General features: G+C 42.2%; 1 protein-coding gene across 5 annotated transcripts in view; it reads right to left on the bottom strand.

Moving 5' to 3' along the window:
- Positions 1-23,696, bottom strand: part of BMAL2 (basic helix-loop-helix ARNT like 2) — an 83,398-nt gene extending 59,702 nt beyond the window's left edge. For 4 of the 5 annotated variants that reach the window (XM_049882705.1, XM_049882706.1, XM_049882708.1 and 1 more), the window contains exon 1: positions 23,368-23,696. In XM_049882705.1, coding sequence (XP_049738662.1) covers positions 23,368-23,437 — 70 coding nt within the window. In that variant the 5' untranslated portion in view covers positions 23,438-23,696. The remainder of the gene's footprint in view (positions 1-23,367) is intronic. The other variant, XM_049882707.1, reaches the window with a different exon arrangement.
- Between the last annotated feature and the right edge of the window lie 1,203 nt (positions 23,697-24,899).

The raw sequence follows: 24,899 nt of genomic DNA, 5'->3' as shown, positions 1-24,899 counted from the left end.
GCTGAGTAGTATTTCATTATGTGGATATATCATATTTTCTTTATCCGTTTAATTTATCTGTTGGTGGCCTCTTAGATTGTTTCCAGTTCTTGGCTATTTTAAATAAGGCTGCTACAAATATTCGTGTACAAGTCTTTGTGTAGACAAACGTTTTCATTTCTCTTGGGTAAAAACTTAGGAGTAGCAACACCTAGGTTAAGTGGTTAACTACTAGCCTAAAGGTTGGTGGTTTGAACCCACCTAGAGGCACCCTGGAAGACAGGCATGGCAATCTGCTTCCAAAAGGTCACAGCCTTGAAAACCCTATGGAGCAATTCTACTCTGCACACATGGGGTCACCATGAGTCAGAATTGACTTGACAGCAATTAACAAGAGAGTGGCTAGGTTGTATATGGTTATGCATAAACATATAGGTAGGTATATGTTTAGCTTTTCGAGAAACTGTCAAATCATGTTCTAAAATGATTGTGTCATTTTACATCCCCACCAGCAGTGTATGATTGCTTCACATTCTCGCCAACATTTGGCACTGTCAGCCTTTTTAACTGTAATTATCCCAATGAATGTGTAGCATTATGTCATTGTAGTTCACATAATTTTAAGACATTTCAATTATTTGAAAAGTTTACTTCATGGAAGGTCAAAAAATTTCTCTGTAATTTCTACCCATCAATCCTCTGTTTGCTAAGTCTAATACATTTTCAATTCAGTTGCAAGTATTTGCATACCTACTATTGTATAAGGCTCTTTGTTAGAAGTCAGAGAGGATTCAAAGTACAACACAGTATTTGCTCTAAAAAAAGATAGTCGGCAAAGTACAGAAATAAATCGACTGCAAGGCAGAATAAAAAGTGCCTTTGGAGAAGTCTGGATTACAACAATTCATAAAGGCTTCACGAAGGCGGTGACGGCTGAGACGGTCTGTGTAGCACATATCTGAGCTCAAATTTTTATTGACAGTCATAACATTCCACCTTTTTGACCCAAATTCTTCTCTCTCCTAAACAAAACAATGCAGTTCCTTCAAACATTACTCAGAAATACCTTATCACCAGCCTGGCTGCTCTCTTCTGGACATACCTTGGCTAAAAATCCTTTGATGTGTGGTGTGATTGGCATACAACACCCCAGGGTGGTCTAGTCTCCAGAGGGAGTAAAGTGGAATTGTTACTGGAAATGTTCCAAATATGAAGCTTTTGTTGTTTATAGGACTGCAATAGCTTTGGTTTTATACATTGAGCTTTCACATTATACTGTTGATTCATTTATTTACATATTAGAACTGGGATTGACATTACTGATGGTCTAATATGATTTCTTCTTTTTCCAAGAAAATACAGTTCCATGGATGATTAAGGTATTTACCCTTTATCATACAGCCAGGCAGTGGTAGAGGGGAAAGTACTCTGTAGGTATCCTGACTCCCAAACAGGGCTTTGAGTTAACCCAAATCTTTCTATTTTACAGGCTGTTGTTAAGCTACATCTTTACCATTTTATATATCTGTGTACCTTTTTTTTTAATTTTTATTGTGCTTTAAGTGAAAGTTTACAAATCAAGTCAGTCTTTCATACAAAAATTTATATACACCTTGCTATATACTCCTAGTTGCTTTCCCCTTAATGAGACAGCACACTCCTTCTCTCCACCCTCTATTTTCGCATCCATTCAGCCAGCTTCTGACCCCCTCTGCCTTCTCATCTTCCTTCTAGACAGCAGCCGCCCACATAGTCTCACATGTCTACTTGATCCAAGAAGCTCACTCCCCACCAGTATCATTTTCTATCCTATAGTCCAATCCAATCCCTGTCTGAAGAGTTAGCTTTGGGAATGGTTCCTGTCTTGGGCTAACAGAAGGTCTGGAGACCATGACCTCCGGAGTCCTTCGGGTCTCAGTCAGACCATTAGGTCTGGTCTTTTTACGAGAATTTGAGGTCTGCGTCCCACTGCTCTCCTGCTCTCTCAGGGGTTCTCTGTTGTGCTCCCTGTCGGGCAGTCATCAGTTGTAGCTGGGCAACATCTAGTTCTTCTGGTCTCAGGCTGATGGAGTCTCTGGTTTATGTGGCCCTTTCTGTCTCTTGAACTCGTAATTATCTTATGTCTTTGGTATTCTTCATTCTCTTTTGCTCCAGGTGGGTTGAGACCAATTGATGCATCCTAGATGGCTGCTTGTTAGCGTTTGAGACCCCAGACACCACTCTCCTAAGTGGGATGTAGAATGTTTTCTTAATAGATTTTATTATGCCAATTGACCTAGATGTCCCCTGAAACCATGGTCCCCAAACCCCTGCCCCTGCTACGCTGGCCTTTGAAGCATTCGGTTTATTCAGGGAACTTCTTTACTTTTGGTTTCGTCCAGTTGTGCTGACCTCTCCTGTATTGTGTGTTGTCTTTCTCTTCACTAAAATAGTTCTTGTCTACTATCTAATAAGTGAATACCCCTCTCCCTCCCGCCCTCCCCACTCTCGTAACTGTCAAAGAATATTTTCTTCTCTTTTTAAACTATTTCTTGAGTTCGTATAATAGTGGTCTTATATAATATTTGTCCTTTTGCAACTGACCAGTTTCACTAAGCATAATGTTTTCCAGATTCCTCCATGTTATGAAATGTTTCAAGGATTTATCGTTGTTCTTTATCGATGTGTAGTATTCCATTGTGTGAATATAACATCATTTATTTATCATTCATCCGTTGGTGGGCACCTTGGTTGCTTCCATCTTTTTGCTATTGTAAACAGTGCTGCAGTGAACATGGGTGTGCATACATCTGTTTGTGTAAAGACTCTTATTTCTCTAGGATATATTCCAAGGAGTAGGACTGCCGGATCGTATGGTAGTTCTATTTCTAGCTTTTTGAGGAAGTGCCAAATCAATTTCCAAAGTGGCTGTACCATTTTACATTCCCACCAGCAGTGTATAAGTGTTCCAGTCTCTCCACAACCTCTCCAACATTTATTATCTTGTGTTTTTTTTTTATGAATACCAGTGTACATCTTTTTTTTTTTTTAAGCGCTGTCCTTTATTTCTGTTAAGTTTAATCTTCTTTGTATCACCCTACCAATATTTTTTTTTTTGGATTCAGATTATAACTAACAGATTTGCTAAGTCTCCCAAAAATATCCCATCTGCAAAAGTGACTAACATGAACATGACATTTACTTTTGCAAACCAAATGACTGACTGTCATGTTAAACAAAAATAACAAAGAGATAAAAGCAGGGAATTTACTCACTGTGACCAAAACCAGTGTAGGCAAGATGGAAGCCCATGTCAGAGTTACAGAAGAGAGCAAGAGATTGATACTGGGGAAGAGATATCAACAGTGAGAATTTGTCAGGCAATCATTCAGCAGGTGGAAAAACTGAACTAGGTTGGCTTGGAGAAAGCAGTCTAGGACTAATGCAAGGGTGTTAGAATATCAGGGATTAATTTGTGACACCTGCATGGGCTATGGTTGGCCTAGTGGTGTAAACGAGCCAGAGAAGATCTGCTTACTTATATGACATGTCTCTCTTAATATTAAGGAAGGGCCAGGAATTTCCCAGGCTTGCTCAGTGCAAAGGTACATATATTTCAGAGTGTGTTTACAGTAAGATATGGATTTGCTTATACTGCTACCACTGGACTATGGCCTCCAAAATAGCAGGCACCCCGGATCTCTTGCACAGGATATACTAAGGCTCTCCATATCTCATCACGAGGGCATGGCATTCAATGTAAAATGCAAACCAACTGTACAAGAGTAAACAGGAGAAGCTGGAAGCAGGAAGAAATGAAGTTTATGACTTCTAAAACTTAGAATGAGTTTTAAAAAAAAAAAACAGCTCTCTAGATTGCAGCATGACCTGGTGGAAATAATATGATAGGAAATTTCCCTATTTGGATGGTCATCCTGGTGAGAGATACTTGTCAGCAGTGGTCCTATAGTGCCCTACAGACTATTCAATCAGTAAATATTCATTGAGCCCCAGACTATACACCAGCTACTGTGCTGGGAGCTAGGAACACGATGCTCACCAAAGAGAGACTGGTCTTTCCTGGAACTTAAAATCTAAATTCTCCTGTGTATCCTAGAGTTCTACAAGGTACTACTAAGGCTTGAGTGCTGTTGGTGGTGTGAGGAAATGGGGAAGGCCAAAATCACTGTCAAATGGTATCATTTGTGCATATTAGTGAACAGAATTTAGTACACAACTTTTGAAATTTTGAGCTATGTGGCCCAATCACTTGCCAGCATGACATTCAATGCCAAAGACGTTATTCAAGAGTTTGATTTATCTCCTGCCTGATTACACATTTGTGGATTATGGATTTATATTTGAAGGGTCTTAAAATGCATCCTCCAAAATCATGACACTACTACTGACTGTTCTGATAGGGACCACAATAGATGGACCCTGACAGGATGGAAGGAAAACACAGAACTCAAATTCTTAAAAAGTCCAGCCTTATAGGAAGAGTTGAGACTAAAGGAATCCCTGAGACTACTGGCCTGAGATATTCTTTAAACCTTGAACCAAAACTATCCCATCAGGTCACCTCTTGGAAAATAACAGATTGGCATGCAAAGGATATTACCCGTGAGTACGGTGCTCCATTAAAAAACAGCTATATGAGACCAAAAGGTCAACAATTACTCTAAAGCAAAGAAGAGAAGATAAAGGGGCAGACAGCACTGTGAACAGAACAACCAGAACTCAATTAAAGAAAATGCTGACACATTGCAAAAAATGTAACTAATGCCACTGAATAATCTGTATAGAAATTGTCAAACGGGGACCTAATTTGCTGTGTAAACTTTCACCAAAAACACATTTTTTTTTTTTTTTTAAATCATGACACCAACCGGAAGCCACCATCTAACAGACTATATACCTTCTCTAGTAGCAGCAGACAACCACATAGCCTAAGGAAATATCAGAGTCATAGTTAAGTGTGGAAGCAAAATTTTGAAAACAAAGATGCAATGATAATTGTCACATTCAGTGGATAGGATAAACCAAAAATAAATAGGAAGGTGTCTTAATTACCTAGTGCTGCTATTGGGTATGGGCTATAACAGAAATAACACAAGCGGATGGGTTTAACAAACAGATGTTTATTCTCTCAAAGTTTAGGAGGCTAGAAGTCTGAATTCAGGGTACCAGCTCCGGGGATGGGGGGCTTTCTCTCTTTGTCGGTTCTGGGAGAAGGTTCTTGTCTTCAATCCTCCCCTGGCCTAGGAGCTTCTCAGCACAGGGACCCCAGATCCAAAGTACACGTTTGTTCCAGCCTCTTCTTTCTTTGTGGTGTGTGGTCCCTCTCCTCTCTGCTCAACTCTCTTTTTTATATCTCAAAAGAGACTGACTCAATTTATAATCTATGGATTGAGTCCTGTCTCATTAACATAATTGGCTCTAATCCTGCCTCATTAACATCGTAGAGGTAGGATTTACAACACATAAGAAAATCACATCAGATCACAAAATGGTGGACAAACCACACAATACTGGAAATCCTGGTCTAGCCAAGGGGACACATATTTTGAGGGGATATAATTCAACCCATAACAGAAGGTAAATCAAAAGTTTATGAGTCAGGAAGTTTAGTATGAGTTTAGTTTGGGCAAGCTGTTCAAAGTAAGGCCAAAACAGTCCTCAAGTCCTAGACTACTACAGTTCCCAAGTCCAATCACTTGTTCACACATTTTCTCTTATCTCATGGAGTGGGGAAGTGGAAGACTTTCTTGGCCAATTTTTTATTCATTATTTGTTCAACAATAATTAAGTACTGCCTTTTAAAGATTTGGCTTGATGTGAAAAAAAAGATAAACTAGTTTTGCTACTAAAGATTAAAAAAAACTAATGTAAAATATTTGGAGAAAAACCCAAAAAGATAATTTCTGATACTCATTTACAAAAAAAAAAAAAAAGTCTAATAGCCATGAAAACAGAAGAACTGGGGAATGCCCAGCTACTATTACTGAATATTTGGATCAAAGATTCTATATAAGAATCAAAAGGGGGAAAATGCAGAAGAGAATTTCAAATTCTAATGCAATCCAGATTTTCTGGAGCCATAGAGTCTGAATGAACCCTTGAAACTATTGCCCTGAGAAAATCTCTAAACCTTAAACCAAAAATATCCCTTGAAGTCTTATTAAAAGCCAGTAGTAGTTTAGCTTAACTAGTAAAGAATGTCTATAATTGGGAGTTCCTAAAAATTAAATACTTACATCAAAGGACTTCATCAAAAGAGTAAAAAGAGAATCTACAAACAGAGAGAAAAAAATTGGCTATGCAAGCGGCCATCTAAGGTGCATCAATTGGTCTCAACCCACCTGGAGCAAAGGAGAATGAAGAACACCAAAGACACAAGGTAATTATAAGCCCAAGAGACAGAGAGGCCCACATAAACCAGAGACTCCATCAGCTACAACTGATGACTGCCTTGACAGGGAACACAATAGAGAACCCCTGAGGGAGCAGGAGAGCAGTGAGAAGCAGACCTCAAATTCTCATAAAAAGACCAGACTTAATGGTCTGACTGAGACCAGAAGGACTTCGGAGGTCATGGTCCCCAGACCTTCTGTTAGCCCAAGACAGGAACCATTCCCAAAGCTAACTCTTCAGACGGGGATTGGACTGGACATTGGGATAGAAAATGACACTGGTGAAGAATGAGCTTCTTGGATCAAGTAGACACATGAGGCTATGTGAGCAGCTCCTGTCTGGAGAAGAGATGAGAGGGCAGAGGGGGTCAGAAGCTGGCTGAAGGGACATAAAAACAGAGAGTGGAGGGAAGGAGTGTCCTGTCCCATCAGAGAGAGAGCAACTAGCAAGGTGTATATAAGTTTTTGTATGAGAGACTGACTTGATTTGTAAACTTTCACTGAAAGCACAATAAAAATTAAAAAAAAAAAAAATTTGGCTATGACATATCCAACAAGTGGCTCATCTCTAAAATCTACAAGATACTTCAATACCTCAACAACAAAAAGGCAAATAATCCAATTAAAAAATGGGCAAAGGACATGAACAGATACTTCACCAAAGAAGACATTCAGCTGGCTAACAAACACATGAGGAAATGCTCTTGATCATTAGCCATCAGAGAAATGCAAATCAAAACTACATTGTGATACCATCTCATGCTAACAATTCTGGCACAAATTCAGAAAACACAAAATAACAAATGTTGGAGAGGTTATGGGGAAACTGGAACCCTTATGCACGGCTGGTGGGAATGTAAAATGGTACAACCATTTTGGAAAATGATATGTACTTCCTTAAAAAACCAGAAATAGAAATACCATACGATTCAGCAAATCTAATTCCAAAGAATATACACTAGAGAAATAACAGCCATTACACGAATAGACATATGCATACCCATGTTCATTGCAGTGCTATTCACAATAGCAAAAAGATGGAAACAACCTAAATGCCCATCAACAGCTGAATGGATAAACGAATTATGGTACATAAACACAACAAAGTACTATGCAGCAATAAAGAATAATGATGAATCTGAGAAACATCTCACAACATGGATGAATCTGGAAGGCATTACGCTGAGTGAAATAAGTCAGTCACAACAGTACTAATATTATATGAGACCACTATTATAAGAACTGAAGAAAAGGTTTACACATAGAAAAAAGCATTCTTTGATGGTTATGAGGTTGGGAAGGGAGGGGGAGGGAAAATCACTAACTAGATAGTAGACTATCAATTTTGGTGAAGGGAAGGACAACACGCAATGTAGGATAAGTCACCACAACTGGACCAAAGCAAAAGAATAGAAGTTTCCTAGATACATCCAAACACTCTGAGGGACTGAGTGGCTGGGGGTAGAGACTAGGGACCAGACTCTTGGGGGACATCTAGGTCAACTGGCATAAATAACAACATAATTCATAAATAAAATGTTTGACATCTCACTTCGGTGAGTAGGATCTGAGGTCTTAAAAGTTTGCAAGCAACCATCTAAAATACATCTAATGGTCCCATCCCATCTGGAGCAAAAAGGAATAAAGAAAACCAAAGACACAAGGAAAATAGTAGCTCAAACAACTAAAGGATCACAAGAACCAGAGACTCCACCAGCCTGAGACCAGAGGAACCAGATAGTGCTTGGCTGCCAACAACTGCTCTGAAGAGGACCATAACAGAGAGTCCCAGGCAGAGCAGGAGAAAAACGTAGAATGAAATTCAAATTTACACACACACACACACACACACACACACACACAATCAGACTTTTTGGTCTGACGGAGACTAGAGGAGCCCCCAAAACTATGGCCCCTGTACACTCTGCTAACCCAGAACTGAAATCATTCCCAAAGCCCACTTTTTAGACAGGCCTTTTATAAAAAAAAAAAAAAAAATTATATTTTTTTATAAAAGAAAAAACAACACACGTGAGGAACGTGCTTCTTAGTTCAAATATACATCCAAAAGCAACTCCTGTTCAAAAGCATGACAAGAAGGCAGGAATGTACAGGAACTGGATGTGTGGACACAGGGAACCTGGGGTAGAAGGAGGGAATGCGTTGTCACATTATGGGGATTGTAACCAATGTCACAAAACAATATGTGTATAAATTTTTTAATGAGAAATTAACTTGAGCTATGAACTTTCACATAAAGCACAGTTTAAAAAAAAAGAATGAATGAATAGGAAAAAAAAAAGTTTGCCTTGAGCATTGTTCTCTTTTAAGATCTATATCCTAGGAATATATCCTAGACAAAATGATTCATCACACGAATAGACATATGCACACCCATGTTCACTGCAGCATTAGTCACAATAGCAAAAAGATGGAAACAACCTAAGTCCCCATCAACAGATGGATGGATAAACAAACTATGGTACATACACACAATGGAATACTACACAACAATAAAGAACAATGATGAATCTGTGAACCATCTCACAACATGGATGAATCTGGAGGGCATTATGTTACGTGAAATAAGTCAATTGCAAGAGGGCAAATACCGTATGATACCACTATTACAAAAACTCATGAAAACGATTACATACACAAAAAAACAATCTTTGATGGTTATGAGGGAGGGGTGGGGTGGAGAGGGAAAAACACTGACTAGACAATAGGTAAGTGGTAACTTTGGTGAAGTGTAAGATAGTACACAATACTGGGGAAGCCAGCACAACTGGACCAAGGCAAGGTCATGGAAGCTCCATAGACAAATCCAAACTCCCTGAGGGACAGAATTAATGGAGTGGAGGGCTGGGGACCGTGGTCTCGGGGAACATCTAGCTCAATTGGCATAACATAGTTTATAAAGAAAATGTTCTACATCCTACTTTGGTGAATAGCATCTGGGGTCTTAAAGGCTTGTGAGTGGCCATTTAAGATACTCCACTGGTCTCGCCCCATCTGGAGCAACGTAAAATGAAGAAAACCAAAGACACAAGGGAAAGATTAGTCCAAAGGACTAATGGACCACAATTACCACAGCCTCCACCAGACTGAGTCAAGCACAACTAGATGGTGCCCAACTACCACCACCAACTGCTCTGACAGAGATTACAATACAGGGTCCCAGACAGAGCTAGAGAAAAAGGGAGACCAAAATTCTAACTCACACACACACACAAAAAGACCAGATTTACTGGTCTGACAGAAACTGGAGAAACCCTGAGAGTATGGACCGTGGACTCCCTTTTAACTCAGTACTGAAGTCATTCCTGAAGCTCACCCTTCAGCCAAAGATAAGACAGGCCCATAAAACAAAACAAGACTAAATGGGTACACGAGTCCAAGGGCAAGGACAAGAAGGCAGGAGGAGACAGGAAAGCTGGTAACAGGAACCCAAGGTTGAGAAGGGGAGAGTGTTGATGTGCTGTTGGGGTGGCAACCGATATCACAAAACAATTTGTGTATTAATTGTTTTAATAAGAAACTAATTTTTTTTGTAAACCCTCATCTAAAATACAACAAAATTAAAAATAATAATAAAATAACATCCAGGTGACCTTGAGTTTGGTGATGACTTTTTAGATACAACAAAATCATGATTAAAAAAAAAAAAATCTATCTATACTGGATCAGATTGAAAACAGCAACTCCAAAGATTAGACAGGAAACTTAGGGGGCAGTGAGTTTATGTTAATGTGGAAGAACAACCCAGAAAAGGAAGGTAAGAATGGCTGCCCAACTAGAAGAATACAATCTATGTTGCTGAGTTGTGCTTGTAGAAACTGTTGAATTGGCGTATGTTCTGCTGTGTATATTCTCAAAAACAAAATAAAATTGTTTTCAAAAAAAGACTAACAGGAGGAAAAGGAACCAAAGAAATTATATTTCCAGTTCACTCACCTTGCAGATAAGGAAACTTAGGCTCAGCTGTGTATTACTTCACAGTTTAAATAAAAGAAAAAGAGAACTTAAATATAATTGCCTTTATTTTGGAGAAACAGTTCTCATACATGTCCCATCCTCACTCTCCATAGAAATTCACAAGTAACAAAACACAGAAAAAAATCTAGAGCAAACAAGGGGGACACTTTGTGGCGGGGGGATAAAAGCACCCCTGAATGTGACGATTATCATTGCTTATGGCATGGCACTGATACCTCGGAGAAAGCTGTAAACGTTGTGTGTCTGGAATTCAGTAAAGCAGTTTTCACTGATGGAGGTAGTGGGCTAGGTCTATCTTGTCTAGTGATGTTAAGCCTCTCATGACAGCCTTAAGAAAAAAAATGGAGATAATGGTTTAAAAGAGATTTGAAGCAGAAATACCAGTTAGGAAACAGACCACTGCAATGAACCAGGATGACCAGGAGACGGACCGTGCAACTGACAAAAACAGGAGTTAATGAATGCTTCGAAGGTCAGCAAAACAGGGGCAGGGGTTTGGGGACTATGGCTTCAGGGGACATCTAAGTCAATTAGCAAAATAAAAATCTATTAAGAAAACATTCTGCATTCCACTTTGAAGTGTGGTGTCTGGGGTCTTAAACGCTAGCAAGCGGCCATCTAAGATGCATCAGTGAGTCTCAACCCACCTGGATCAAAGGAGAATGAAGAACACCAAGCTCACAAGGTAATTATGAGCCCAAGAGACAGAAACGGCTACATGAACTAGAGACTACATCATCCTGAGACCAGAAGAACTAGATGGTGCCCAGTCACAACTGATGACTGCCCTGACAGGGAACACAACAGAGAACGCCTGAGAGAGCAGGAGAACAGTGGGATGCGGACCCCAAATTCTCATAAAAAGACCAGACTCAATGGTCTGACTGAGACTAGAAGGGCCCCGGTGGTCATGGTCCCCAAACCTTCTGTTGGCCCAGGACAGGAACCATTCCCGAAGACAACTCGTCAGACATGGATTGGATTGGACAACGGGTTGGAGAGAGATGCTGATGAGGAGTGAGCTACTCGCATCAGGTGGACACTTGAGACTATGTTGGCATCTCCTGTCTGGAGGGGAGATGGGAGGGTAGAGGGGGTTAGAAACTGGCAAAATGGTCACGAAAGGAGAGACTGGAAGGAGGGAGCGGGCTGACTCATCAGCCGGAGAGTAAATGGGAGTATGTAGTAAGGTGTATATAAGTTTATATGTGAGAGACTGACTTGATTTGTAAACTTTCACTTAAAGCACAAAAAAAAATTATTAAAAAAAAAAAAAACAGGAGTTAAGTCATGATCATAGGTGGGACCACCATCACCACCAATAAAATAATCTTTCACTGAATTCTTACATGTCAGGCATTCTACCGTTTACATTACCTTATCTTATACAGTCCTCACAGCAACCCTCTGGAGGAAACTGAGGTACAGAAATATTAAGCAATGTGCTATGATGGTGTTTTTGCTGTGTCTACTTGGCTAGGCTACAGCCCTAGTTATTCAATCAGACACTAATCTAGGTGTTGCTGTGAAGGTATTTCATAGATGTTATAAAAGTCCATATCAGCTCCCTGGATGGCACAAATGGTTTGTGATCGGCTGGTAACCAAAAAGGTTGGAAGTTCAGACCCACCCAGTGGCTCCATGGAAGAAAAGCCTGGCAAACTACTTCCATAAAGACTACAGCCAAGAAAACCCTATGGAGTGGTTCTACTCTGTAACACATGAGGTTGCCATTAGTCACAACTGACTTGATGGCAATAGGTCTGTTTTTCTGTTTTAATCAGTTGAAAGGCCTTAAGAACACAGCTGAGGCTTTCCTGATGAAGAATAAATTCCGCCTGTGGACAGCAGCTGCGGCCATGCCTGAGAGTTCCAGTCTGCACTCCTGATGGCCTTCCCTATGAATTTCAGTCTTGCCTACCCAGCCCCCACAATCATGTAAGTGCACTAAATCTCTTTGTATCTCCTATTGGTTCTGCTTCTCTGGTTGAACCTTGACTGATACACTTGCCACAGATCACACAGTTGTTAGGTGAAAGAGCTCAAATTCTCTCAAAACTATTCCACTACGCCAAACTCTCCCCAAGAGAAGGTAAACTCCATTTTAGATATTATGACTTCATAGAAATGGCACCACATCTAAATGTCTAAATCAAAAAAAAAAAACCCATTGCCATCCAGTCAATTCCGACTAATAGTGACCCTATAGAACAGAACTGCCCCACAGAGTTTCCAAGGAGCAGCTGGTGGATTTGAACTGCCAACCTTTTGGTTAGCAGCCATATGCTTAACCACTGTACCACCAGGCTCCATCCAAACGTCTAGCAGGCATTAAAGGAATGTGATCCTGGGCAAGGTTAAAAGCTCTGGAGGCCAGGCTGCCTGGGTTCAAATGCTAGTTTTTCTACTTACTATGCAACCTTGGAAACCCTGGTGGCATAGTGGTTAAGCGCTACAGCTGCTAACCAAGAAGGTTAGCAGTTCGAATCCACCAGGCACTCCTTGGAAACTCTATGGGGCAGTTCTACTCTGTTCTTTAGGGTCACTATGAGTCGGGATCAACCCAACAGCAGTGGGTATGGGTATGCAACCTTAACCTTGGTCAAGGTCCTTAAGATCTCTATATCTCAGTTTCTTCATCTCAAATGTGGGAATAATAATGGCATCTACCTTATAGAGTTGCTGAGGATTCAGTGAATTATACCACACTAACCATTCAGGACATACCTAAACCCAAAACCAAACAGTGCCGTCGAGTCGATTCCGACTCATAGCGACCCTATAGGACAGAGCAGAACTGCACCATAGTGTTTCCAAGGGATGCGTGGCGGATTTGAACTGCCGATCTTTTGGTTAGCAGCCGTAGCACTGAACCACTACACCACCAGGGTTTCCAGAAAATACCTAGCACATAGTAAATCCTCAGTAAAGGTTAAAAATTTATTAACTATTTAGCAGAACCAAGAAGTAAGAAAGATAAATGCTAAGCTTTTGAAACAGGTCAAAAGGGAGTTAAAAACACCCAAGATGACTGTAAGGAAATTGGAGTCATGGGAAACCACTCAGACGTGATGCAGAAAATAATCACAGTGACATAAGCACTAAAGAATGCTTCCCTGACTATGACCACCACAGAAAAGGCCGATATTTCGTTGTCATTGTAACCTAATCCAGGGATGGGCAAAAGCAAGAAACAGCAGTTCAACAGAATTTCAGTCCCACATCAAAACAGAAAAGTCCCCTAACCTGTTCAGGCTTAACTGATCTTCAGGCAAAGGAAGAATGGCAGGGTTCAACATTTTCAACATTAGCAGGTGTTTCCAAAAGGCACAAAAATGCATTTAGATTTGGATGGTTTACACACACATCATTGTTACACATGGAAAAATACAGCACAACAAAAATGGTGTCCTTGCAGACTATGAGTAAGATGAAGATGAGGTGTGGGCCATTGTCACCATTTATATTAGTCAGGCATGATTAAAAAAAAATATGCCAAATTCTACACAGAGCCTATAAAAGATATGTAGTTCCTGACACCTAAGGTGTCATCAAGATGAGACATATTTGGGCTAACTTTAGGAAAGAAATTCAACATTGTTCATAAAAATATGTGTGTATCTTAGCGGCCATCTAAAATGCATCAATTGGTCTCAAACCACCTGGAGCAAAGGAAAATGAAGAACACCAAGGTCACACGACAACTAAGAGCCCAAGAGACAGAAAGGGCCACATGAACCAGAGACCTACATCATCCTGAGACCAGAAGAACTAGTTGGTGCCCGGCCACAACCGATGACTGCCCTGACAGGGAGCACAACAGAGAACCCCTGAGGGAGCAGGAGATCAGTGGGATGCAGACCCCAAATTCTCATAAAAAGACCATACTTAATGGTCTGACTGAGACTAGAGGAATCATGGTCCCCAAACCTTCTGTTGGCACAGGACGGGAACCATTCCCGAAGACAACTCATCAGACATGAAAGGGACTGGACAGTGGGTAGGAGAGAGATGCTGATGAAGAGTGAGCTAATTATATCAGGTGGACACTTGAGACTGTGTTGGCATCTCCTGTCTGGAGGGGGGATGGGAGGATAGAGAGAGTTAGAAGCTGGCAAAATTGTCACGAAAGGAGAGACTGGAAGGGCTGACTCATTAGGGGGAGAGCAAGTGGGAGTACGGAGTAAGATGTATATAAACTTACATGTGACAGACTGACTTGATTTGTAAACGTTCACTTGAAGCTCAATAAAAGTTAATAAAAAAAATGTGTGTATCTTTTCACTGGATGGTGGCTATTGCAGAAAGAAGACAGAGCCTTTAAAAAACAGAAAGCACTTGACACTGCAACAGGCAAATACTAAAGTTTTACAAACTGAAACACAATGTGAATTTTAGAAATAATAAAACCCAGTGTGATGTTAGTACAGTATAGGAATAACATATCATATAAAAATGGGTTGAGGGCAGTGTCTGACCTCCTCTAACTTCCCAAGACTAACAGCCCAAGGTTGATTCTTATGAGGCGGGGATCAGACATGCCTCCTCTCTCCGCATCTTTACCAACTCTGACACCAACTGTCCCTCACACAGAACTCTCTACTTTTCTGCTGGGTTTGATTATTCACTGCAATGGCTACACAGAACTCACAGACCACAATCACGGCTATGGGGTTTACTAGGGAAGTAGGAGTTACAATTCAGGCTCAGGAACACTCAGGATACAGTTCTTCCATCAGGACAGCCTCTACCCAGCCGTGTTCTCAGGCACAACTCTCCCTGGCCCTCGGCCTCTGCCCAGAGGCACTCAGTTTTCTCTGTCAGCTGGGAAGTCCACTGAGCCAACTCCAGCTTCCAGGTCTCTGCTGCCCGTCTCTCCTTCCTTGGTGATGATGGGTTCTTATCTCTGCTCTGGAATTGGCTCTCTTTTAAGGCAAAACTGACCAATCCCCTTGGTCTGCCACAGTTACCCTATCACAGAGTTCTGCCCGATTACCTGGGTGGGAGTTACAAGGCCATAGCTAGAAAGGCCATGCACAAAAGTAATTAACTGCACCGCACCATAGTAACAATGATAATCAGAATCTAAAGCTACTTGCATACTCGCCCTAGAGAAAGAGCTAATAGGAAATTCCTTTTAAACCTTTTGATAAATAATTGCTAGGTGTATTCTAATTAGCGCCTTCTAATACTTGAGGTGTGAATTTAAATGTCCCTCTAAGATCAAACTGCATATGACCACTGTCCCAGAGGCAGATATGATTACTGTTGAAGTAAACTGGTAAACCAAGAGTGCTAGCATTTTATGAACTCAAGTTAAAAACTAAAGAAAAGAATAACCATCCTAAAGAAGCCACTAGCACCATGACACATGGAAAACTGGTTTTGGTCTCTCATTTCTAGGACAGTGTGGTTGCCTAGGTGATCCATTATAGAAGAGATGGCCTACCTAGAAGGCAATATTGTTTGTCTCCATGGTAGTGTAAGTGCAGCCTACCTTTGGGTACCATGTAACTCAGAAAGGAAATTCAGTTCTCCAGGCAGGTTGCTGGTAAGTGTTCAGAGAATTTTATGTAGAGTTGAATATCATGTTCAATATTTCAATCAGAACTTTTATTTAGATCTTTGACAAAACAATTATTAATCGCCCTAATCTTTTACTCATTTAGACATCTATTTGATACCTACTCTGGAGAATGTTCAATACATTTCAATTCTGTCTATTGTATACTGATCTATCTTTTAAAATCTGTATTTCTATAAAATGCACTAAGGCTTTGGTACCATTTGGGTATAACAATAATCTCTAATCTCCTCTCCTAAGAAATATCTAGGGGTATACTGATGTGGCTTAACAGCACTTCTACTTCTAAGTAACTCCTAAGCCAGAGATCCTATGTGCTATATCTGCATCAAAATAAGATGAACATCTTCTGAGGTTATCACACAGGGGACTCTATGCATGGTCTTGTCATACTAGGAGCATGCTCAGACATGACGGCAGTAGGTTCCTTTCTGTTTCTAAATCTTCATTAAGCATTTGTCTGAGGGTGTTCTTCAGCTTTGTCCCATGCAGCTGCACAGGCAGGGATTGTGAGCACTGCGTGTTCTTCTCTGACAGCCTGCTAGAACACACGCCCACATGAAGGGTACATCCGTGATGGGGACACTGGACCAACACAGGTCATTGTGTTGGTCTGATGTTGGAAGTCCAGACACCTATTTCCCAATGAGCTGTAAAGAGAATAAATAACACTTGTGGTGCTTTTCAGAAGAAAGAACGTGAAATGGACTTAAAGACATAAGCAGTTGCTTTTTTAGGTGAGAAAAGAAGATGAAAGAGAAAAAGAAATCCAGATGGACTTGGGGTGAAGGCCAAGATCTGACAGCCAAGTAACTGGCAGAAACCAGGACAGAAATATGCCATAATTAGTCTTTCCAAGTGATATAAAAACTCTGTTGCTGACCAAGAACCAAAAAGCAGAGCATGTATCTTTTCTTTGGAGTGCAGGAAGACACCTCCTGTCAGACAGGCTTTGGGTGTAAACTGCCCATGCTGCACCACAGCCCTGGAGTGAAAGCCCTTCACAACACCAAGGATGGAACTGCAACAGTCCAAGTCTTTCTTTTTCAGTTTTCCTATCCGATGCTAAAGAATTCTAGCGTCAGGTCCTCCAAGCACATAACTGGTGAGTTTCCATTTCCGTGTTTTTTTCCTCTCCTTAAAGACCCTCTTCTCTGCCCATCCAAGATTTCTCCATTCTTCAATACTAAAACTGGCACCTTCTCTGAAAGCCTTCTGTGCCTTGCCTCCCTGACAAACCAGATAAAATTTCTCCCAACTCTGGGAAAGGAGGTTGACTCCTAGCAGTTAACCTACATATTTACCATGTTCTATCTTGCATTCCAAATATTTTGGCTGCATGTCTCACTTACCCTAATAAATTGTATAAGCTCTTTAACCCATTCTCTTGCTTTATTCATCACTTCATCTGTTTGCCTGACACAGTAGTTAAGTTCTGTATTTAATGGATGCTTTAAAAATGACCCAAATCTATCCAAACCTCAAACAAATCATCATTCAAATTATCAAACAAATCAACAAAGCTTTATTGAGTACTTATTAAGTGCAAGGAACCAGAAATTGCAAAGATAAATAAGAACCAACCCTACCCTCCTAGTAACGTGCAACCTAAGGGTGAAGCTAAGAAACCTACATAAATAACTGTGGCAAACAAAGACAAGTATTAAAATGGACACACAAAAACCTACAATGTGAAAAGAGTAGGGAAGAATCATTTCAGTTTTAGGGGGCTTCTGGGAGAAGAGGAAAAATCATTTGTTGATGGCCAGATTTCACTAAACAGTTTGTAATCCTTACCACTTTTAATCCCTACAACAATCCCATTTTTCCTTTTAGAGGTAAGGAAACCGGGGCTCAGAGAAGCAACTTGGTCAAGGTCATATAGCTGGTAAGTAATGAAGCTGGCAACCACATCTGGAACTGCTGGTTCCAAAGTTCATGCTGAGTTCCCTACACCAGACCTCCTCATCCACATGCACATACAAAAGAAATGACAACTTCTACAGGCTGGTCTGAAGGGAGGGTGGGGGCATCCCAGGAATAGCCAACGGCCTGAGCAATGGCCTGGAGCTGGGAAAGTGTCAATCATGTTTGGAGCAAGGCAGATCACACAACTGAGTGTAAGACATATCAGGGGATGAAGTAGAGGTGTTTGGGAAGAGAAGGTTCATGGATGAGTCTTCATTTTCCCTGCAATATGCTAGGGACATATGGTAAAGAGTATTTGTTATCTACCTAAAAAAGACACTGAAATATTTTAAGTAAAATATTTTTAAAGTCTTCGAAATTATTATTTTATGGCAATCATCTTGACCCTCAGCTCCATAATCCACATCATGTTGAGTGGAAAAATAGAATGATGAAATGATTCTCTCTACATTTCCTTTTTCTTCAGCCTTCTTTGTTTTTTTATCCCTCTGGAAAGATACTACCTGGAGACTGAAACCATAAAATTGGAGACCACAGAAACTAAATACCAATAATTTACTTGGATAAATGTCAAAATTTCCATCATGCCAACCAACATCTAAGCCTTTTCAGATGAGAATTAATATGCTATTCTTTTGATTTTAATATTATATAAACAGGCTGATTTAAATATTTTAAGTAAGTTTAAAAATATCTTAAGTAGGTTTAAGAATTGGGTGGGTAAATGAGCTATTATAAGCTCAAGTAACATAATGTAAGTAGTATGTATCAGGGTTCAATAAGTGTGACAGTACCGAGGTAAGAGAAGAAAACGGAGTAGGGGGCATGCATAGCTAAACTGTTCCATAAATTATTAGTAGAACATATCCTACCTGTGGTCCCAGCCCCAGTAGGAGCTTACATTGTAGGCTCTTCTTAGTTCTCACAGCTTCCTGCCACTGGGCCAAGCAGGGGGGGTAGAAAGGGCCAGGATTTTAGCACCATGCAGGTCACTTTAGTTAGCAGACATAGAAAAACCAGGACAGGAAATCACCATCTCACCAAACAGGCAGATGTCTCAGGTACACCTGCCTCCTGTAGGGTACCTGGTAAGGCCCTGATAATGCTGATGATGGTGTTGATGCTGACCCAGATTCCAAGCACCTGAGTAACTCAGCTGTCACAGTGGAAAACTGGGGGTCTTTAACTAACTGGGACAACTGAAATCAGGGCTACTAGAATTAAAGGTTATTACCCTATTTATGATTTCCTGAATATTATGTAAAGGGAGAGAGTTCAAAAAGGATGCTATAATCAGTGATCACAGCACATAAAGAGATAGTGCTTTTTAGAATCATGGAGTTTTTCCACAAGGAAGAAAGCAACTAAAATTACTGTATCTACTATACTTTCAATACATATTTTAAACATTAAATTACTATTTTTTCCCTAGAGTCAAGATGGGGAGGCCGTCCCTCCTTCCTCTCCCTCCCTTCTCTCTTCACCTCCATCCCCTCCCCAATCCCTCTTCTCCCCATTCACTCTTCTTCTCATTTTCCTTCCACCCTCCTCCTCCAGCTCCAGCTCCTTCTCCATCTCTTCCCCCCTCAGTCTCTTCCCCTCTCCTTCCCTCCCTCTTCACCTTTCTCCTCCCCTCACTGTTTTCCTCTCTTCTCTCCTCCTTTACCCTCTCCTTCTCCTCCTCTCTTTTTTCCACCTCTCCTCACCTTCCTTGTCCCCCTCCCCCATTTCACTAGCTTTCTTTTTCCTCTCTAAAGTAATTAGACCATCCAAGCTTATCTTGGGAAAGAGCCCTGGTGGTGCAGTGGTTAAGCACTCAGCTGCTGACCAAAAAGTCAGTGGTTCAAACCCACCAGCTGCTCTGTGGGAGAAAAATATATCAGTCTGCTTCCATAAAGATGACAGCCTTGGAAACCCTAAGGGGCAGTTCTACTCTGTCCTACTGGGTCTCTATGAATCAGAATAGACTTGACAGCAACAAGTCTGTTTTATCCTTGGAGTCCCTAGGTGGTACAAATGATTAACACACTTGGCTGCTAACCAAAAGGTTAGAGGTTCGAGTCCACTCAGAGGTGCCTCAGTAGGAAGACCTGGCAATGTACTTTTTGAAAAATCAGCCGCTAAAAACCCTCTGGAGCACAGTTCTACTCTGACACACATGGGGTCTCCATGAGTTGGAATCAACTCGACATCAACTGGTTTCTATTGGTTTTGGGGTTTATTTTGAAATATATACATTTTCAGGCTGAACTTTGCCTAAAGATTCAGGCCAGGAACGTAAGTATATGCAAAGTTAATTAGGACATGACTTTTGATTTCTGAGTCACAAAAAAGATGAATTTAAGCTACTGTAATTACAGGCGTATACCTCTAAAGATTGGGACTGGTAACATCACAGGTGAAAACAGGGGGTGCAAGAAAAGGGGTTGTGAGAAATGCCTAGATCCAAGACCATCTCTGGCAGCCAAGATAAAGCAAACTGCTCTCTCCCAAGTCAGCTCTCTCCCTAACTGCAAGCATTCTGGAATCAGTCACCAGAAGAACGCCCAGTCACCTGGCAGCACGCTTAAGTTTGGTGTTTACCATAAGCCTGTCAAAAAACATAGGTGAACAGGCAATTACATTTGGTACCAGCTAATTTTTGGTGACAATCTTAAAAACCAGCTCTAAAGTTTTTTTACAGAAGCAGTACAAGCCAAAGGGTCTCTGTTTTTTTTAATCCCCCTCCACCACCAGTTTTAAATTTTTATTTTACCACGAGGGCTCAAATGTCAAGCTGTCTAGGAAAAAAGAATCTTCAGAGATTCTGTGTAAGGAAAACAGGGCCTTGGATTCCAATACAGAGACCTGTTCTTCCCAGGGAGGGGTGACAAGGACTACTGACGACAATATTTTTTTTCACACTCTTTAGAGAAAGGGAAACCCTGGTGGCGTAGTGCCTAAGTTCTTTGACTGCTAACCAAAACATCAGCAGTTTGAATCCATCAGGCGCTCCTTGGAAACTCTATAGAGCAGTTCTACTCTATCCTATAGGGCTGCTGTGAGTCAAAATCCACTGGATGGCAATGGGTTTGGTCTGTTTTTTTTTTTTTTTTTTAGAGGAAGAAGTGCCTGGAAGTGCGCAAACATGTGAAATCAGGAATAAAGAAAAGCAGCCTCTGTTGCAGCCACGGATTTCAACTCCAGCTTTGTCTCTTTCTGGCTGTGGAACTGTGGGCTGGCTTCAGTTTTTTCATTTGTAAAATGGAGATAATACTACCTACATTTGAGAGTTGCTGTGAGACTAACAAAGAATCACTTGTGAAATGTCTAGCACCTAGTAATCCTCAATTAATGCTGGCCCTCCCAGCCCCCACTGAAACTGTGTTACTTTTAACTAAGAAAGATTAATTCATTTTTATCATTTCCAACTTCATATTTGATATTCAGTTAAATAGCAATAAACACTTTACCAAAAAACTTGTCATAAATCCATTAGACTTATTGGGTGAAAGCTGTTCTTTGTATTAGTAGGTGCGTTTTCACTTTTCTCCCCAGAAAAGTCCCAAGAGTCTTTCAGTTTGACCCATTTTAACTCTCAACTCTTATTTTAACCCATAATTCTTTCTTAATGGGCTAGACAGACCTCATGTTAACTTCACAAAGTACAGCTGTAAATTAGTAACTATAATTATTAAGCTAATATTTATGAAGCACTATTTACCAAGTACTAGTTTTTTTTTAGACTAAGTACTTTATACGTATTTACATACATTTTTATCTCATTTAATCCTAAAAATCCTATAACTCGGGTATTTTAATTTTCTCCATTTTATAGATGAGGAAAACAAAGCTAAGAAATTGCAAATAACTTGACTAGGGTGATATAGTAAGTAAACGGCAGAGCTCAGTCACAACCCAGAACAGAGGAGAGGCTGTCTGAGCTTAACCCTGTTCATACAGCCTTCTCTTTTCAGCAAAGGGTTTATCCAACTCTTTATTTCATCAGGAAAGATTACAAATATTTAAATGATGGAATTTTAGAAATCTCCCTAGGACCCGAATTCCCACCACAGTATTAGAATTTTGAAAGCCACCTCTTCTCATTGCTGTACTTCAGAGAAGGATCTAAAAATATATCACATTTCAAAAAGGAAGGTGGAGATTTAATCAACTGGTTTATCGACTTGACTTTCTAACAGTCTTCCTTTTGGAGCCCTGGGAGCACAGTGGTTACTAGTTCGGCTGCTAACCAAGAGGTCGACAGTTCGAATCCACCAGCCGCTCCTTGGAAACCCTATGAGGGCAGTTCTACTCTGTCTTATAGGGTCACTATGAATCGGAATCCACTGGATGGCAAGGGGTTTTGGTTTTTTTGGTTTAGACTTCCTTTAGTTATTTGTGCTTTGTTTTTGTTTGTTTGGTTTATATGCTTTAAACAATAAGCTGTTTTATAATCATCAAAAAGTTGCGAGTAGTATATAGTAATCTCAGAGTAGGAGCCTGGGTGTGCAAACAGCTGCTTCACATGAAGGTTGGCTTTTAAACCCAGCCAGCAGACTCTGCAAAAGAAAGGCCTGGTGAACTGCTTCTGTAAAGATTACAGCCGAGAAAGCCCTCTGGGGCACTTCTACTCTGTAACACCTGGGGTGGCCGTAAGTCAGGGCGACTAGTCGACAGCAAACAACAGCAGCCGCGTAATAGTCAGGCCCACAGAACTTTGCCAGTGAGTACTAGAGAGAAGGAGAAAGCAATTCCAAGCTTCCAACTCGATCCACCGAAACTCCTCAAATATATAAAATGAAATAAAAACTCCACTGATGGCTTTAGTGACTCTGTAATGGTAAAAGACAGGAGCTGCCTCTCGCTTACACAGGGCTTGGTGGACTCACCGCGCTCTCACCTACCCGCCTCTCCATCCCATTCCCAGTTTTTGGAGAGTATTTCCAGTTCAGAGAATGTTCAGAAGGTATGCGCTCGCAGTACCCGAGCTCCTTCGATGGCTGATGACAACTGGTTTATACAAAACAGGGAAGAAGAGATCTAAGAAGTCCCCGCAACAAACCTAGGGAGAAGAGGGCTGCACACGCCCAGGTGAGCGCCCAGTGGTGGGCAGGGGGAGGCTGCTCGCCCTCGCAGGTGGATGGTCTCTCGCCAGCTACCTTCGCTAAAACGTCCGACCCGGGACCAAGACGACCCAGCCGGGCTGCGGGCGACGCAGAGACCCGGCGATCCCGGGCTCCAGTCCCCACGGCTCGTTCGCTCGGAGGACGCGTGAGGAGCCACGAAGCACCTGTGTCCCAAGGGACGGCCTGGATCCCAAAGCCGGTCGGAGGTGATACCGGCCGAGGGCCCGACGTTCCCGCGGGGCCCAGGGGGCCCGGCATGGGCCCTTCCCCCGCAAGTGGGCAGAGCTGGGTCGCCGCGCCAGCACCTAGCCCCTCGGCGAGGGCTGGGGCCTCCCCGGGCTCCGCGCCCCCCGCGCGTTAAGCGCCGCGCCCCCACCTGGAGCCGCCTCAGCCCGTCGGCCGCCGGCAACCTCACCTCCCGCCGCAGCCTCCTCTTCCGCCGCCATCGCAGGAGCCACCCGGCCGGCTCCACAAGCCGGGGGCTGGCAGCATGGAGGAGCCCCGGGCCCGCCCCGCCCCGTCCAGGCCCAGGCGGCGGCCGCGGAACTGGGACACGGGCACCCGCGGGTCTCTGCCCCGTGCCGCGGCGAACGCCACTGCAGCCGCTGGGCGCGCAGCCAGCGCCGAGTCGCCGCTCGGGCGGCGCTGGCTACTGAGCATGCGGGCTGAGTTCGCCCGCCCGCCGGCCCGCCGGGTCTGGGCGCCGCGGGGCTCCCGGGCGGGCGAGAGGTGGTCGGGGCGCGGGGCGGAGTCACAGCGGGCACGGCCCCCTGGCCTCTCGGGCGAGAGGCACAGCACGGAAAGACCCGCGAGGAAGTACCTCGAGCCTTTCTAGACACCCGCCTATTTAAAACTGGTTTTCACGATCACATAAGATTCGTTTTCTGAGTGTTCCGAAGGTTGGATTCGTAGATCCTTGGAGAAAAAGTAAAGGACTTAAGGAAGATCACAGAGCGGTGAGGGTAGCGGGGTGCTGGGAAAAGGTCATCCCTGGCCGCTAGAGATGCGGGCTTCTTTTTTCTGCTTAAGGAAGGGCTTAGCTACAGAGAGAGGGTGCTGACTACTGGAACAGTTGGGTACAACCAGAGGCAATCTCCTTAGGGGGCCACCTGACAGTCCTACATCCCATTACAATGTTTCTACAATATACTGGTTCTCTCCTCTCTCACAGGTTCCTAGACTGGGTTCCTTGATTACAGTTTCCTGGTGGAGGTAGCGAAGGAAAGGAAACGCAGAGAAAAACACTAAAGGTTTGCATTAAATAGCCTAAATCCGAACATTTTCCCACCAACCAAAACCAAACTCGCTGTCGTCAAGTAGATTCTGCTTCCTAGCGACCCTGTAGGAGAGATTAGAACTGCCCTATAGGGTTTCCAAGGCTGTAAATATTGACAGAAGCATAGTACCACATCTTTCTCCAGCTGAGGCTAGTGGCTGTTGGGTTCTAACCATTGACATTTCAGTGAGCAGCCGAGTACTTAACCAGTCCTCAACCAGGGCTCCTTAATTTTCCTACCAGGACTCATAGCATCTTAACTGCTTATGTATCCAGAAAGTTACTTAGGGCCCAGCCTAGGCAAGGAGATTGCAAGTGTTTTCCCAGCCAGAAGAAGGCATTATAGGAGGAAATTATAGGAGAAAACTGTTGCAGTCTTAAGTGGGTACTAGGACTTTATACTGGAGGTGGAATGAGGTGTTAAAGAGAACTATTCTGCCAAAACTCACCTATACCAAGACACATCTCTAATCAAAACCGTTCTTGAAACATCTGGATCATAGTTTTGTTTGGAACTCTACCGTCTACCCCAAATTCCAGCAACACCACCTTCTGCTGGCAGCTCAGAAAGAGTGCATGATAAAAGAAGGCAACACACAAGGTCTAGTAGACAGTCTTCAAATCCGGCACGG

The sequence above is a fragment of the Elephas maximus genome, chromosome 4 (genome assembly GCF_024166365.1).
Source record: "Elephas maximus indicus isolate mEleMax1 chromosome 4, mEleMax1 primary haplotype, whole genome shotgun sequence".
Lineage (NCBI taxonomy): Eukaryota > Metazoa > Chordata > Mammalia > Proboscidea > Elephantidae > Elephas > Elephas maximus.
Note: the sequence above shows the minus strand (reverse complement) of the source record. Positions and strands in the feature narration are given on the sequence as shown.